The following is an 18,903-nucleotide window of genomic DNA, read 5'->3' as shown; positions in this document are numbered from 1 at the left end:
AGACTGCTCTTGAAGGATTTTAGACACATTATTATTTTCTACTACAAACAGTATAAATAAAAGTTAGATATCTTGGTACAGAAACATTACGTAAGGAAACGTAATATTTATTGAATGAAGTCAGTGAAGGTTCAGAGCTTATAAAAGGAAAACATTTGAAATATAAGATGCATAACAAGGTTATACCCAGATGCTATTTTTTAGAATATCATTCTTGCCTCTGGCTGTAGGAGATTCCGCTGGCATTTGTACAATTTCATATACTGTTTCACAAACGAAAAGGAATCATTTAAAATGATATCCGATAGAAGCGATCCATATGACAAGGGGATAAACTGTGCTCGCCGATAGTGGAAAACATTTATATAAACCATTTCTGAGATTTCACCTCCTGCTGATACCTAATGCATTGTGACTGGAACACAGCCACAGACAACATGAACCAAATGACAAATGAACAAGAGGATGCTGGAAACATATTGATGTCAGAGAGATAAAATGACTAGGTTAGTCAATGTATTTGTTCAAAGTGTCCCCATAATATCGCACTGTGTGTTAATAAATGTTACACATTTCATTCTGTCTTCACATCTATAGAAATACAAATATTCTGTAAGAAAACATAATACACTATTGGGTGCTTAAATAAAATTATTTGTACCAGCTTTTGGCAAAGTGGCTCATTTTTGCCTGTGCCTGTTTTGAATGCAAATTTTGACTTTTTTTTTTTCATTTTACACCACTGCAGAGGATTTCTGTTTAAGACGGGAGTATGAAAGTGTTGGTAAATTACACCATATAATCCTAGAATCTCGCACTGTTGATATCTAGCTCTCCATCTGGTCTTTTGTAACCTTTTATTAGCCAAAGCAAAGAGAGCAAATGCAAAAAAGTCTCCGACTAAGAAAAAAACATATTTAAAGGGAACGTGTCATCAGAAAAAGACCTATTGCTTAAAATCAGGCTTTTGTGTTATATGTATTTTTAAAACCTCTCTGGCAATTTTTGTTCACGCATCATAATCTCTATTAAAAATAAGAAAAATAAATATTCTGCAATTTTCAAACTGGCCACTGGGATTTTAATAGACTAACTTCCTATTGTTTCAGGAAATAACATATGTACATAGCAATAATGGTCAGCTTCTGAGCCTATCTTTTGTACTGACGTTGTCAAATGAGGCTGTACATTGGTCATTATAAAGGGAGGGTGAGTAGGATGAAGTGTGAAATCACCTATTGTGAAGGGTGGATCATTTTTATCAGCTGTGTATAGAAGTGTTACCTGTCATTGTAACCCTGTCTCTGATAATATGGAGCTTTGCTGAAAGCTCTTCTTGAAAGATCAGTCAAAAAAATAAACCTCAGTGGCAAGTGTAAAAATTGAAGAATAAGATATTTTCTGATTATACACTTCCCTTTAATGGTCATCCATTTATTTGGATAAGAACCAGTTTATATTTCTTGCAGTATCAGCTCTGGAGAGATGTATGGTAGCTCACAGTTCTCCGGCAATGTTCTCCAATGTTCTTCAGATAAAAAAGAGGGGTACAATCACAGTAACTATTGTAATTCCCTCATCTATGGTCAAACAACAACTACAAAAGTATAGCAGACCTTAACCCCTAAAGGACCGAGCCACTTTGTAAGTTAATGGCCAGGCCTCATTTTTTAAATCAGACCACTGTCACTTTAGGAGGTAATTACTCTGGAACGCTTCAACAGATCCCGCTGATTCTGAGATAGTTTTTTCGTGACATATTGTTCTTCATGATAGTGGTAAAATTTATTCGATATGACTTGCGTCTATTTGTGAAAAAAAAACGGAAACTTGGCGAAAATTTTTTAAATTTTCACTTTTCAAATTTAGAATTGTTATGCCCTTAAATCAGAGAGATATGTCACACAAAATAGTTAATAAATAACATTTCCCACATTTCTACTTTACATCAGCACAATTTTGGAAACCAATTTTTTTTTTTATAGGAAATTATAAGGCTATGTGCCCACGATGCAGAAATGAAGCAGAAAATTTCTGCAGCATTTCTGCATCTCTCTGGCAGAAAAAAACGCATGCAGATTGTGCATGCGTTTTTCCTGCAGAATACATGCGGAATACATGCGGATTCACATGCGTACCCACATGCGTTAACGCATGCGTTTCCGCATGCGGACTGACGAGCACTTTCCAGGCGATAGCATCACTTGGAAAGTGCTTGACAACTAGGTCACACTGTATAAATCCATGCAAACGGCATGGATTTATATAGTGTGACCGTAAAAATAAAAAAATAAAGCTATACTTACCTCCGATGCCCCGCCGCGTGTGCTGTCGCGCTCGTCCTGGCTTCTTCCGGGTTGCCGGCATCTTGCGAGACAGCCTGCGGTCACATGACCGCGATGTCATCTCAGGTCCTGGAAGGAGAAGCGCTGCAGGGGCCGCCGGACAGGTGAATATAAACTTTATTTATTATTTTATTCTTTTTTTTACAGGTACAATGGTACCCAGGTCTGGATGAGAGTCTCCTCTCCTCCAGAACTGGGTACCATCTGCACATAGAGACGCATAGAAGCCGCTTGTACAAATGTACAGACACGGATTCTATGCGTCTCAATGCAAGTCAATGGCGGCAATTCCGCTGCGCTTCCGCAAAATTAATGAACATGTTGCGGATTTATTTGCGCTGCAGAAACGCTGCGGAAAAATCCGCAGCATGTACATTGACATTGCGGAATGCCATTGGGGACCATGGGGTGCGGATTACCATGCGTTTTTGATGCGTTTCCGCTGCGGAAACTACGCAGCGGAAACGCATGAAAAACGTATCGTGGGCACACAGCCTCAGGGTTAAAAGTTGACCAGCGATTTTTCATTTTTCCAACAAAATTTACAAAAACATTTTTTTTTAGGGACCACATCACATTTGAAGTGACCTTGAAGGGTCTATATGACAGAAAATACCCAAAAGTGACACAATTCTAAAATCTGCACCCCTCAAGGAGCTCAAAACCACATTGAAGAAGTTTATTAGCCCTTTAGGTGCTTCACAAGAACTGAAGCAATGAGGAAGAAAAAAAAATAACATTTAACTTTCTTTTCACAAAAAAATTAATTTAGACCCATTTTTTTTTTTTTTCACAACGGTAACAGGAGAAAATGGACCTCAAAACTTGTGCAATTTCTCCTGAGTTCACTGATACCCCACATGTGGGTGAAAACCACTGTTTGGGCGCACGGCAGGGTTCGGAAGGTAAGGAGCGCCATTTTACTTTTTGAACGCAAAATAGGCTGGAATTGAGAGCAGACGCCATGTGGCATTTAGAGAGCCCCTGATGAACCTAAATAGTGGAAACCCCCCACAAGTGACCCCATTTTGGAGACTAGACCCCTCAAGGAACTTATCTAGATGAGTGGTAGGCACTTTGAACCCCCAGGTGCTTCACAGAAGTTTATAATGTAGAGCCATGAAAATAAAAAAAATCAAATTTTTTCCACAAGAATTTTCTTTTAGCCTCAAATTTTTTATTTTCACAAGGGTAACAGGAGAAAATAGACCTCTCATTTTGTTGTGCAATTTCTCCTGAGCAGTCAATACTCTACATGTAATTGGGAACTACTTTTGAGGCACAGTGCAAAGGTCAGAAGGGAAGGAGCACCATATTATAGTGCAGATTTTACTGTTATGGTTTGAGGGTGCTATGACCCACTGGGAGAGCCACTGAGGTGCCAGAACAGCAGAATCCCCCATAAGTGACACATTTTACAAACTACACCTTTCAATGAACTCATCTGGGGGTGCAGTGATCATATTGACACCACGGGTGTGTCACAGAATTGGGCAGTGAAGAAAAAATAATTACATTTTTACCGCAAAAATTTAGTTTTAGCTCCAGATTTTACAATTTCAAATGGGGATAATGGATAAAAATGGCACCAAAGTGTGTCCCACAGTTTCTGCTGAATGTGGCAATACCCTATATGTGGCTGTACAGTACTGCTTAGGCAAACGGCGACACTCGGGAGGGACGGAGTGCTATTTGCCTCCTGGAGCGCAGATTTTCCTAGAATAGTTTGCGGACTTCATATACAGAGCCCCTAAATGCTAGAAGAGCACAATCTCCCCTCAAGTGACCCCATTTTGGAAATTATACCTCTGCTAAAGATGTGGATGCTAAATGTGGTTTAGGCACACACTGGGGCTCAGAAGGGCAGGGGCATTAGAATTTCGGAGCACAGAATTTGCTGAATTTCTTTTGGGGACAAAGAGCCATTTCACCTTTCCAGAACCTTTCTGCTACCAGTAACGTGGAAGCCCCCTATATTTTCATTGACAGATGATGGACCTGAGTGTTTGTTTTTTTGTGGACTGAGTTGAAGCTTTTATTGGGAACATTTTACATAACATTTGGGATCACATTTATCCGGCGCTCTACGCTGAGCAATTACTATGGGGTTTCCATCTAAATCTCTGAGTAACGCGATTCAGGTGAAACCCCTCAGGGATCCATTCACTATAATGAAGCAGCAGAGTTACTCTGGACTCCATCTGGCCTCTATTCAGCATTGTCCTTCTTTTCAGAGGAGCACAAAACTGCGGCCGGCCGCGCTTTTATGCTTACATAAAGATGGACACCGCCGAATCACAGGTCAGATGGTGTCTACAGTGCCTCCATCCGCCTCATTACAGGGAATCTTGCTCTGGGACAGTCATGTAAGGGCTTGTTTTTTGCAGGACGAGTTGATGTTTTTATTTGTACCATTTTCAGGCACATGACATTTTTTGATCGCTTTCTATTCCGATTTTTGGGGAGACAGAATGAACAAAAACGAGCAATTCAGGAATTGTATTTTTGTTTTTTATTTATGTCGTTCCGCGTGTGGTAAAATTGATAAGGCAGCTTTATTCTTCGGGTCAGTACGATTACAGCAATACCTCATTTATATAGTTTTTTAATGTTTTGTCGCTTTTACACAATAAAAATAGTTTTGCATCGCTGTATTCTGAAAGCTATAACTTTTTTATTTTTCCACTGATGGGGCTGCATGGTGACTTGTTTTTGCGGGACAAGATGACATTTTCAGCGTTACCAATTTTATTTATATTTGCTTCATTGATCGCGTTTTATTCCACTTTTTTCCAGTGGTATGATGATAAAGCATAGTTTGCCTCGTTTTTTGGGGGGATTTTTTACGGCGTTCACTGAAGGGGTTAACTAGTGTGACACTTTTATTATTATTTTTACATAAAAATGTGTATTTATTAGTGGCATTTTTTATTATCATACAATATTATATATGTATATATTACATATTTTTAAGCTGTTTTTTACTTAGTCCCTTTATGGGACTTTCACTTTTTCCCCTTTGATCACAGGTATAATGCATTACAATGCACTAGATTGCAGTGCATTATACCTATAGTGAAAGCAACTGAGACCATGCTGTGAGCATGGTGTCAGCAGCTTTCCATAGCTTGGTGACAAGGGGGTTGTCATGGTGACCTGGGGGTCGTCATGACGACCCCTGGTCACCATGGCAACGAACGGGCCCCACGATTACATTGCGGAGGCACTGATCTGAAGGTAGAGGGAGCTTCCAGCCCTCTGCCTGCCTCTTGAATTCTGTGATCGCACTCGATCGCAGCATTCAGGGGGTTAACAGCCAGGGGCGGTGATGACACCGCTCCTGGATGTTTAGTGCCGGAGCACAGCCACCAGCAGTGCTGACCTCCGGCACTGGTCGGGCAGGAGGAGCTCATATTACAGCATCTCCTGCACTATCATGCTGACATCGGTTAGTCAGATTGACTGACCCGATCACAGCTATCTGGGTGTGGGGACCACCAGCATGGGTCCCTGCACCTCTTCCCCTGCTGCTCAGCTGTCACAGACAGTTGTCGGCACTTAACTGTCACTTAGGGACAGTTCAAAGCTATGACGGACACTGCACGGCAAGGAGCAGGAACTTATACCCACTCATGCCGTGCAGTGTCCATCATTGAACCTTATGGGGTTAAAGGGAACCTGCCACCATGAAAATGCAGTCCAATCTGCAGGCACCATGTTGTAGAGCAGGAGGAGTTGAGTAGGTTGATATATAGTTTTGTGAGACAAGATTCAGTATAACCTGTGTTTTCATCATTTAAATCTCTGCTCTTTCTGAGATTTTCAGTCCAGTGGGCGGTCCTATCAGTGACTGACAGCTATCTGTATAAAAGTGCATACAAAGATAGCTGTCAGTCACTGATAGGGCCACCCACTGGACCAAAAAACCCAGAAAGAGCAGAGGATTAAGTTTAAATGAACACATTATATATATAGTTTTGTGAGAAAAGATTCAGTATATCTATCAATCTACTCCGCTCTTCCCTGCTCTATAACATGATGCCTCAAGATTGGACTGCATTTTCCTGGTGACAGGTTCCCCTTAAGTAAACTCTACTACTGAACCCATTCACTTCTCCTCTTGGTCCTCAACAGCTACTACCCCATGGGAATATAATATGATAATATAATCTAGCTTTTTAATCTAACCTACAGAGATCCCCCTAGCCTGTCTCCTACATCCAACTTGAATTAATCTCCTGATACCAGCCCAAATGTAACCTCTAGTCTGGTGACAAAATTGACCTTTGATTTATTCTTCTAGGCTCATATCCCTCGCTTCTGCTATCAACCAACATGCTCGTTGGTTTTAAGCTCTATTGCAGCTCATACATCCACCACCCTTTGTCTTCATCCGTCAATCCGATTAAATTGTTACATTTTGTTTCTATTATTCCTAATAATTATATGGTAATCTACCCCACTTCATGCTGTGTACCCTGACGAGATTCATACACTCTATGTCAAAAGGGTTGTCCACTACCGGACAATCTCTCCTTAATCAATTCAGGATCCAAATTCAAATAGAAATAATGTATACTCGCTCCCGCAGTGGCGCCGTTCCAGCGATGTCGGCGCTACTGCTCCTGGAGTGTTACGTGACATTGTGGTGTCAAGTGCCCGCTGCAGGCAATCAACAGCTGCAGATTGGCTGTAGCTGGTAAATATTCCATCAGAGCTGACTTCTGCTCTAGTAAAATAGTGAATGCTGCAGCCAAAAAGCAGTCGCTGATTGGCTGCAATAGGGCACGAGACGCAACAATGTCACGTCACCATTCAGGAACAGTGGTGCCAAAATCGCTGGAATGGCACCGCTGCGTGAGGTGAGTATCCACTGTTTTTATTTTAATTGGGGCACTAAACTTATGAATGGATTGTACGGTAGTAGACAGTTCCACTGACAAAGAGTGATGAATCTTGTCAGGGTACAGAGTATGAGTGGGTTGGACAACATCTTTAATGATTATGATTACTATTAGCCCTGTTTAATAAAATAATGCAGCATTCATGTTTTCCAACACAATGACAATGTGGATTATACAGCAAAATAAACCAGACATATAACATACCAAGTTGAGCATTCTGATGGGCAAGCTACCAAATCCATTGATGGTATGTATATTATTGTGAGCCAGGTTGACGTGCTTCAAACTGGTACATTTTTCCAAGCTTATTATCTCCTGTATGTTATTATCTTACAAGTAAAGAAAAGGTTAAAGAATAACACGGTACACATTATGGGTTATAGATATACGGCACTCCTATGGAGGTGGTGCTCAAGTAGGGTTCCATTCTATTAATGATGTTTTCAAGTACTTGGCACTCAGAAGAGAACATATGCAGATAATGGTTTTATTATAGGCAATCCAAAAATAACATAAAGTTTAGGTCCTGTACTTGGAACTTCTTCAGATGTGGATTGTCATGTGGTAAATGCCAGAGCTGCGGAGATGAGCGCAAGGAAAATGTGACCGCAATCGCAAGGAGAGAGGCGGTCACACATCCATTGCGCTCATCTCTGCAGCTCTGGCATATACCACATGGCAATACACATCTGAAGAAGGTTCAATTACAGGACCGAAACGTTACGCTACTTTTGGATTGCCTATCATAAAACCATTATCTGCATATGCTCTCTTCTGAGTGCCAACTACTTAATAACAATATTATCGGAGTGGAACCCAACTTGAGCACCACCTCCATAGGAATGCCGTATGGATTGCCTAAAATAAAACCATTATCTGCATACGTTCTCGTCCGAGAGCCAAGTACTTTATAACATGATATACGTTATGTTAGGAGCTAGCGATCCCAACTGTTATTGGCGATATAACCATACAGTAAGTGATACTGTAGCCTCGGTAATATTGGATTTATTTATGTGAAGATTTTGCTGCATGTGACCTCAGTTTTTATTGTTGCCAAAAGTTACTACATTACAAATACAGGATGGAAATTTTAATCTTTAGGGATGTTAAAACAGAAACAGTAAAGTCTATGCAGTCTGATATCTGAGAAGAAATAAGAAAATATAACTTTGTTAGGAATTCTATTATCTGCAACCTCATACTCTCCTGGGGTGTACTACTGTCAGAGAGAGAAGCAGGACTCCTGAGAGATCTCAGATCAATGAACAAAGCTACTTTACAGCACATGTAAACATTGCCAACAGTCAGGGACTGAAAATGGGAGCAAAAGCTCACAGGGACCAGCCTCACGAAAGAATTCCGTCTACATATCATCTTTTGCTATATGTACATCATGCTTGCTTTGGACCCTCTATATTAGACCACAGGGAGAGCCGCTCTGAAAAGGCTCATGCTCTGTTAGACTTGTGTTTTTTTTATACTACAAGGACAGCCATTCATCTGAATAGCCACCAAATATTACTACATTTCTGCTAAAGCAGTGGGATGAGGCTTCCTCCAGCAAAATCAGCCATTTGCTGGAGGTGTCGGTAGCAGAATACTTTGAGCATCCCAGGGGCTGCATTTGGAAAGGGGCTGTCTTCGATAACACAACTCCTGCATTGCCTTAAGTGTATTGCTTAAGTGTGAGATATGAATTATACCTGAATTGAACCTGAAGGGAACTGGATACTTGGACACTGTAAACAATGTTTGTGTTTGTCTTCTCTCTCACCCCCTTAATCCTTCACTTCTTACAGCCATCCCTAATCCCTACACCTAGCAAGGAACTCTTCATCTCTCCCTCCTTCCTCCCCCTCCATCTCACCTCTTCCTCTGAACTATTCCTCAACATTCAATCCTGTGTCTCTAAGCACAGACAGCCACATCATGCTCTCTCCTGCACCCACCTACTAACACTTTCTCTGCTCCTTCTCACTGCTGGCGATATCTCCCCAAACCCTGGCCCTCCTCACCACGTCCCCACAGTCACTTCCACCTCCTATCCACGATCTATCACAAATTCTCACAACTCTTTTAACCTCATACACATCTGCCCAGCCCCCGCTTCCCAGTTCCACTAACAGGAGCTCTCTGGACTCCGTCTGCAACAAACTTTCCTAGATCCATTATCTCTTCATAACTAACAAATTTTCCTTCCTCTGCATCACCGAAACCTGGCTCACCCCCTCAGACAGAGCCTCTCCAGCTGCACTTTCATATGGTGGATTCCACCTTTCCCACACCCCCACCCCATTGGCAAGCATGGTGGAGGAGTTGGCTTTCTCCTGCCAGATAACTGCTCCTTCACCAAAATCCCAGCCACAGTCCATTACTCTCCCCTCTTTTGAAGTACACTGTGTGCACATCTACTCCCCCTCCAACCTCCAACTGGCTGTCATTTACCACCCCTCCAGGATCAGCCACCACCTTCCTAGACCATTTCACCACCTGGCTACTTCACTTCCTTTCCGCTGACATACCCACTATAATCAAGGGCAACTTCAACATCCCCATTGACACTTCTCTCTCAGCTGCCTCTAAGCTTCTATCCCTCACTTCCTCCTTCAGCCATACTCAATGGTCTTCTGCAGCCACTCACAAAGATGGCCACACTTTGGACCTCATCTTCACCCACCTCTGTTCCCTGTCTACCGTCTCTAACTCACCCCTCCCTCTTACTGACCACAACCTACTTACATTCTCTACCCTCTCCTCTCCAGGTCAACAATCCCCACTCCACACATTAGCACACCCTCGCAGAAACCTCAAACACCTTGACCTACACTCACTCTCTGAATCCCTCCTCCCTCTTACAGACATCAGTTCCTTTCATGAAGCAGATGTTGCTGCTGCATTATATAACACCACAACAACTGCAGCTCTCAATTCGGTCGCCCCCCTCACACATACCAAAGCTCGTACAATGAATAGGCAACCCTGGCACACCAGCCTAACCAAGGAACTGAGACGGGCCTCCAGGGTTGCTGAGCGTAGATGGAAAATGGTCCCACTCCAATGAGCACTTCATCGCATTCAAACAGTCCCTCACTACCTTCAAGTCCACACTCACTATAGCAAAACACACATACTTCTCATCTCTCATATCCTCCCTGTCTCACAACCCCAAACAACTATTCAACGCCTTCAATTCTCTCCTCCACCCCCCAGCGCCTCCTCCCTCTCCTCTCATCTCAGTCGAAGATTTTGCCTCATTCTTCAAGCAGAAGATTGACACCATAAGATAAAGTTTTTGCCTAAAGTCCCCCTAGCCTCTCCTCATACCTACTCAATCCTCCTCCTCCATAACCAGCTTCTCCATCATTATGGAAGATCAAGTTTCCTCTTTACTCTCCAAATCACACCTCACCACCTGTGAACTTGACTCAATCCCGTCCCACCTCATCCCCAACCTTACCACTATCTTCATCCCAACCCTAACCCACCTTTTCAACCTGTCACTAACAACTGGTGTCTTCCCCTCATGCTTCAAACATGCCTCGATCACACCCATCCTCAAAAAGCCCCCCCTTGACCCATCCTCTCTGACTAGCTATCGCCCCATATCACTTCTCCCCTATGCCTCAAAACTACTGGAACAACATGTCCACTTTGAAATGTCCTCCCACCTCTCCTCCTGCTCTCTCTTTGACCGCCTCCAATCTGGCTTCCAACTGCACCATTCTACTGAAATTCCCCTGACTAAAGTCACCAACGACTTACTAACCGCCAAATCCAAGCGACACTACTCTGTCCTCCTCCCCCTAGACCTGCCATCTGCCTTAGACACAGTGAATCATTTCCTCTTACTAGAGAGTCTCTCATCTCTCAGCATCACAGAGTTGGCCCTATCTTGGATTTCTTCATACCCAACAGACAGGACATTCAGTGTCTCCCACTCACATATAAACCTCCTCATCTCGCCCACTATCTGTCGGTGTACCCCAAGATTCAGTCCTAGGACCCCTCCTCTTCTCCATCTACACCTTTGGCTTGGGACAGCTCATAGAGTCTCACGGCTTTCAGTATCACCTATATGCTGATGACACACAGATCTACCTCTCCGGACCCGACATCTCTTCCCTACTAACCAAAATCCCACGATGCCTGTCCGATATTTCATCCTTCTTCTCTGCTAGATTTCTAAAACTTAACATGGACAAAACAGAATTCATCATCTTTCCACCATCTCATTCATCCCCCCACCCGACCTATCTATCAACGTCAATGGCTATTCACTCTCCCCAGTCCCGCAAGCTCGCTGCCTTGGGGTAACCCTGGTCTCGCCTTCAAACCACATATCCAAGCCCTTTCCACATCCTGCCAACTCAAACTCAAAAATATCTCCCGGATCTGCACATTCCTCAACCACGAATCTGCAAAAACACTACTGCATACCCTCATCATCTCCCGCCTCGACTACTGCAACCTCTGGCTCTGTGGCCTCCCTTCCAACACTCTTGCACCCCTCCAATCTATCCTAAACTCTGCAGCCCGACTAATCCACCTGTCCCCCCGCTATTCCCCAGCCTCTCCTCTCTGTCAATCCCTTCACTGGTTCCCTATTGCCCAGAGACCCCAGTTCAAAACCCTAACCATGGCATACAAAGCCATCCACAACCTGTCTCCTCCATACATCAGTGACCTAGTCTCCTGATACATGCCTGCACGCAACCTCAGATCCTTACAAGATCTCCTGCTCTACTCCCCTCTTATCTCCTCTTCCCACAATCGAATACAACATTTCTCCCATGCATCCCCCCTACTCTGGAACTCTCTACCCCAACATATCACACTCTCGCCTACCGTGGAAACTTTCAAAAGGAACCTGAAGACCCACCTCTTCCGACAAGCGTACAACCTGCAGTAACCCTCGCTCCACCATACCGCTGCACAACCAGCTCTGTCATAGAATCATAGAGTTGGAGGGGACCTCCTGCGTCATCTGGTCCAACCCCCTGCTCAAAGTAGGATTCACTAAATCATCTCAGACAGATGTCTGTCCAGCCTCTGTTTGAAGACATCCACTGAAGGGGAACTCACCACCTCTCGTGGCAGCCTGTTCCACTCATTGATCACCCTAACTGTCAAAAAGTTCTTTCTAATATCTAACCTGTGTCTCCTCCCATTCAGTTTCATCCCATTGCTTCTAGTCTTTCCTTGTGCAAATGAGAATAAAGATGATCCTTCTTCAATGTGACAGCCCTTGAGATATTTGTAGACAGTTATTAAGTCTCCTCTCAGTCTTCTTTTTTGCAAGCTAAACATTCCCAAATCCTGTAACCGTTCCTCATAGGATATGGTTTGCAGACAGGTCACCATTCTGGTCGCTCTTCTCTGAACTTGCTCCAGTTTGTCAATGTCTTTTTTAAAATGTCATGCCCAAAACTGGACGCAGTATTCCAGATGAGGTCTGACCAAAGAGGAGTAAAGTCCGATAATAACTTCACGTGATCTAGACTGTATGCTTCTGTTAATACATCCCAGAATTGTATTTGCCTTTTTTGCTGCTGCATCACACTGTTGACTCATGTTCAGTCTATGATCTATTAGTATACCTAAGTCTTTTTCACATGTACTTTTGCTTAGCTCTATTCCTCCCATTTTGTATATGCTTTTTTCATTTTTATTGCCCAGATGTAGTACTTTGCATTTTTCCCTGTTAAAAAACATTCTGTTAGTTACTACCCACTGCTCCAATTTATTTAGGTCTTTTTGAATCCTCTCCTCTCTCTTCTCTAGTGTTAGCTATCCCTCCTAGCTTTGTGTCATCAGCAAATTTAATCAGTTTACCCTCAATTCCTTCATCTAAATAATTGATAAAGATGTTGAGCAATACAGGTCCCAGTACAGAGCCCTGTGGTACCCCACTTGAGACATTCATCCAACTGGATGTGAAGCCATTTACGACCACTCTTTGAGTCCGATCACTAAGCCAGTTATGAATCCACCTAACAGTTGCCTTGTCCATTCCATACTTGGTCATTTTTTCAATAAGGATGGTGTGAGATACTTTGTCAAATGCTTTGCTGAAGTCAAGATGTAGTATATCTACAGCATTTCCCTGATCCACCCAGTCAGTGATTCTGTCATAGAAGGAAATTAAGTTAGTCTGACATGACTTGTTAGTTATAAACCCATGCTGACTCTGGTTAATCACTTCATTCTTATCCATGTACTTACATACATGTTGTTTAATAATTTGTTCAAAGTTCTTTCCTGGTATAGAAGTCAGACTCACCGGCCTATAGTTCCCTGGGTCCACCTTCTTCCCCTTTTTGAAGATAGAAACAACATTTGCTCTTCTCCAGTCTTCTGGGACTTCTCCTGTTCTCCAAGAATTTTCAAAGATTATGGAGAGTGGTTCTAAAATTTCTTCTATGACCTCCTTCAGTACTCTGGGGTGTAATTCATCTGGACCTGGAGACTTGAACTCATTTATGTTAGCTAAATATTCCCTCACAATCTCTCTGTTTACAGATAACTTGGATTCTTCTATTCCTTTAATAGGACAGTGAAGATCAGTTGATGTTACATTTTCTTTCTGAGAGAAAACAGATGCAAAATAGGAATTAAAAAGTTCGGCCTTCTCTACATCCTTTCTTACCATTTCACCATTTTCATCCTGTAAAAATCCTATAGCATCTTTGACTTTTCTTTTACTTTTGACATACCCCCAAAATCCTTTTTTATTGCTTTTGACATCTCTTGCAAGCCTTAATTCATTGTCAGCTTTAGCTAACCTGATACGTGCCCTGCAGGATCTGCAGACTGCATTATAATCTTCTTTAGATATGCCTCCCTCTTTCCATTTGATAAACATTTCTTTCTTTCTTTTTAGCATGTGTTTAAGTTCTGTGTTCATCCATCCTGGTTTCCTTAAATGCATTCCATTATTCCTACTTTTCGGGATCGTTAACGATTGCGCTTTGAGAATCTCATTTTTAAAAATTTCCCATCCTTCCAGGACATTTTTGTCGTTAAGGACATCCAGCCATTGGATCCATCCTATTCTCTTTCTGAGTCACTTAAAATCAGCCTTTCTGAAATCTAACCTTGAAGTTTGAGTCTTCCCTTGTCTTCCTCCTCTAGTTATCCAAAATTCTATAATAGCATGATCGCTGCCTCCTAGGGTCCCAGCCACTTTTACCTCCTCAACCATTTCATCCCTGTTTATAAGGATTAGATCCAAAGTAGCAGATCCCCTTGTTTTCTCCCCTACCTTTTGGAAGATAAAGTTGTCAGCAAGAGAGGATAAGAATTTGCTTGACCTGTTAGTTTTACTTGAGAGAGATTCCCAACAAATGTCTGGATAGTTTAAATCTCCCATGACCACTACGTCATATTTTTTGGAGAACTTGGTCATTTGATACATATAGAGTTCATCCGTATCTTCAGCTTGCCCAGGTGGCCTGTAGTAAATGCCTACAATGGTGTCCTTTCCGTTGTTCTCTCCTTGTATTCTTACCTAAACAGTTTCCACAGAACTCCCAGTCTCTGCTTCAATCTCTGTGCTGATATACGCTTTTCTAACATACAATGCGACACCTCCTCCTCATTTATCAAGTCTGTTTCTTGCAAATAAGTTGTATCCTTTTAGCCTTGTATTCCAATCATGTGTATCGTCCCACCAAGTTTCAGTGATTCCAATGACATCATATTCCTTTTCCTGCGTTAGTAGTTCCAATTCTCCTTGTTTGTTGTTCATGCTTTGTGCATTTGTATAAAAACATTTTAGTTTGTGATTGGTTTCTCTTCCTCCCATATTTGTCCTCACCTACTGTATCCTCACCCATCCCTTGTAGACTGTGAGCCCTCACGGGCAGGGTCCTCGCTCCTCAAGTACCATTCACCATCAAGTTTTGTTCAAGATTATTGTAATTGTTCTTGTATGTATACCCCTTTTTCACATGTAAAGCGCCATGGATTAAATGGCGCTATAATAATAAATAATAATAATAATTGTCACACATCATACTACAAATACATGTTGCATTTCACGTAAGCACATTACTCCAGCAGTGTTCAACCCCCCACCCCCCAAAAAAATTCTATATGTAAAGTGTTCCCTAATACATTAAATACACATAAATTATAGAAAATAGGCATTAATGATGTTTAGCTATGTATAACAATAAATATGGAAATGAGTATCCATACTATATGGCAGCATTATTATAAAAAAAAACATCCAGAAAACACTTTTAATGGTGAATATGGCCTCACCTAATGTCTGTTTGACCCACCCTACACCCGGTTTGTTACTTTCCAGGTCGGTGCAGTCACTGCCACTTTCCTATTGAGTTTGACTATCTGAAAATGTTTACTTGCTACCTCTATGGCAATGGTACACAGTACTGTCTCCTGTACCAATGAGTAGACAGTCACTAGGTTTTTCCTGACCTCAGCAGAACTGATGGGAATGGAAAAGCACCACAATTACATTATGGAAGGAGGATACCCATAGTATGATCTAAATGTATAATAAGAACCTTACCCTCAAAGCATATAACATTTATAGTAGTAATGCAGTTTAAAATAATCCAATATTCAATGTTTGCATGGTGCTGCTGGATCTGTGTGTTTCTTTGCTATGGCATTGCACTTAAAGCCGATTGGCACGTGCCCATCTACTTTACTTTGTTAGGAAACTTTTAGAATCTTCATTTAGATAAGAACTGTTAGGTATTTTATTATATGTTTTTACATACTGTACAAATAATTCCAGAAAATTATGTATGAGTTTAGTGTGAATATTGCAAATTAATATGATATAGGGAATGGCAAGTATCAAGCTCATCTATATATATATATAATTGTCTTATCCCGTCTGTCTGTCTGTCTGTCTGTCCAGGAAATCCCGCGTCGCTCATTGGTCCGGCAGCCGCCAATCAGCGCCGCAGGATTTCTGAAAAAAGATGGCTTCCATTAGCGGTTCATCTGCGGGACGGAGCTCAGCGGCGATGCAGCCGGGAGATGAGCGCCGCGAGGCGCTCATCTCCCGGCCGGTAACAGCAGAAGGACCCCGACCGCTGGACCCATCTGCGGGACGGAGATGCAGCCGGGAGATGAGCGGCGTGAGGCGCTCATCTCCCGGCCGGTAGCAGCGGAAGGACCGCCGGCGTCGCTGACCTCCATGCGGAAGGGAGGACCGGGGAGCGGCGCTGCGGGTCGGGATACTTCTGCTGCGAGCGCCCACTCATGTCCCGGGTTCTCGCAGCCGAAGTAGCCGCACAGGCAGCCGCTCCCCGGTCCTCACCAAGACGATTCGATGATTGGTCGCGGTCTTCAGACCCGACCAATCACTGATCTTAACGCAAAAGTTAAATACTGCAGTGCTGATTGGTCACGGACGCTGCCCGCGACCAATCACCGATTTGGGCGCCACATTTAAATATCGGCCACGACCAATCAGCACAGCAGTGTTTAAATGTGGAATCAAGATCGGTGATTGGTCGCGGCCGATATTTAAATTTGGCGACCAAATTGGTGATTGGTCGCGGGCAGCGCCAGTGACCAATCAGAGATTTTTAACACAAATGTCCGGACCTTAGTAACACCATGCGGATACTGTGGGGACATCAGCGGCTAGGGTGTGAAGGGAGGACCGGGGAGCGGCGCTGCCTGTGCGGATACTTCCGCTGCGAGAACCAGGGACATGAGCGGGCGCTCGCAGCAGAAGTATCCCGACCCGCAGCGCCGCTCCCCGGTCATCCCTTCAGACCCTAGCCGCTGATGTCCCCACAGTATCAGCATGGTGTTACAAAGGTCCGGACATTTGTGTTAAAAATCGCTGATTGGTCGCTGGCGCTGCCCGCGACCAATCACCGATTTTGGCGCCAAATTTAAATATCGGCCGCGACCAATCACCAATCTTGGCTCCACATTTAAACACCGCTGTACTGATTGGTCGCGGACGCTATTTAAATGTGGCGCCAAAATCGGTGATTGGTCGCGGGCAGCGCCAACGACCAATCAGCGATTTTTAACATAAATGTCCGGACCTTTGTAACACCATGCGGATACTGTGGGGAGATCAGCGGCTAGGGTGTGAAGGGATGACCGGGGAGCAGCGCTGCGGGTCGGGATACTTCAGCTGCGAGCAGTCGCTCATGTCCCGGGTTCTCACAGCGGAAGTAGCCGCACAGGCAGCGGTGCTCCCCGGTCCTCACTAATACGATTCCGCTCCCCGCTCCTCACCAATACGATTCGCTGATTGGTCGCGCTCTCCGCACGCGACCAATCAGTGATCTTGGCGCTAAAGTTAAACACCGCTCTGCTGATTGGTCGCGGTCGCTGCCCGCGACCAATCACCGATTTGGGCGCCACATTTAAATAGCGGCCGCGACCAATCACCGATCTTGCCGCCACATTTAAACACTGCTGTGCTAATTGGTCGCGGACACCAGAAACCGTCCAATCAGCGAGATTGGCGCCAAATTGAAACAACGCTCTGCTGATTGATCGCGGTTGCTGGCCGAGATCAATCAGCAGTATTGGCGCCAAATTTAAACACCGCTCTGCATCGCTCCGCTGATTGGTCGCGGTCGCCGGCCGCGACCAATCAGCAGTATTGTAGCCAAATTTAAACACCTCTTTGCTGATTGGTCGCGGTCGCGACTAATCAGCGATTTTGGTGCCAAATTTAAACACGCTCTCCATTCCTCACTAACACGGTTCGCTGATTGGTCGCGGTCAATCAGCGATTTTGGCGCCAAATTTAAACACCGCTCTGCTGATTGGTCGAGGCCGGCGACCGCGACCAATCAGCAGAGCGGGGTTTAAATTTGGCCCCAAAGTCGCTGATTAGTCGCGTCTGACGGCCGCGACCAATCAGCAGAGCGTTGTTTAAATTTTGCGCCAAAATTGCTGATTGGTCGCGGCTGGCGGTCTTGACCAATCAGCAATTTTGGCGCCAAATTTAAACACCGCTCTGCTGATCGGTCGCGGCCGGCGACCAATCAGCGATTTTGGTGCCAAATTTAAACACCGCTCTGCATCGCTCCGCTGATTGGTCGCGGTCGCCGGCCGCGACCAATCAGCAGTATTGTAGCCAAATTTAAACACCTCTTTGCTGATTGGTCGCGGTCGCGACTAATCAGCGATTTTGGTGCCAAATTTAAACACGCTCTCCATTCCTCACTAACACGGTTCGCTGATTGGTCGCGGTCAATCAGCGATTTTGGCGCCAAATTTAAACACCGCTCTGCTGATTGGTCGAGGCCGGCGACCGCGACCAATCAGCAGAGCGGGGTTTAAATTTGGCCCCAAAGTCGCTGATTAGTCGCGTCTGACGGCCGCGACCAATCAGCAGAGCGTTGTTTAAATTTTGCGCCAAAATTGCTGATTGGTCGCGGCTGGCGGTCTTGACCAATCAGCAATTTTGGCGCCAAATTTAAACACCGCTCTGCTGATCGGTCGCGGCCGGCGACCAATCAGCGATTTTGGTGCCAAATTTAAACACCGCTCTGCATCGCTCCGCTGATTGGTCGCGGTCGCCGGCCGCGACCAATCAGCAGTATTGTAGCCAAATTTAAACACCTCTTTGCTGATTGGTCGCGGTCGCGACTAATCAGCGATTTTGGTGCCAAATTTAAACACGCTCTCCATTC

General features: G+C 44.0%; 1 protein-coding gene across 2 annotated transcripts in view; it reads right to left on the bottom strand.

Annotated features, from left to right (window-relative positions):
• The window catches only part of LRGUK (leucine rich repeats and guanylate kinase domain containing), a 90,696-nt gene that overhangs the window by 51,878 nt on the left and 19,915 nt on the right, over window positions 1-18,903 (bottom strand). For both annotated transcript variants that reach the window (XM_073652486.1, XM_073652488.1), the window contains exon 6: window positions 7,454-7,578. In XM_073652486.1, coding sequence (XP_073508587.1) covers window positions 7,454-7,578 — 125 coding nt within the window. The remainder of the gene's footprint in view (window positions 1-7,453; window positions 7,579-18,903) is intronic.

Source organism: Phyllobates terribilis, unplaced genomic scaffold (genome assembly GCF_046119375.1).
Source record: "Phyllobates terribilis strain yellow unplaced genomic scaffold, ASM4611937v1 Scaffold_11__3_contigs__length_659146591, whole genome shotgun sequence".
Classification (NCBI taxonomy): Eukaryota; Metazoa; Chordata; class Amphibia; order Anura; family Dendrobatidae; genus Phyllobates; species Phyllobates terribilis.
The sequence above is the reverse complement of the archived record's forward strand: the minus strand, read 5'-3'. Positions and strand labels throughout refer to the sequence as shown.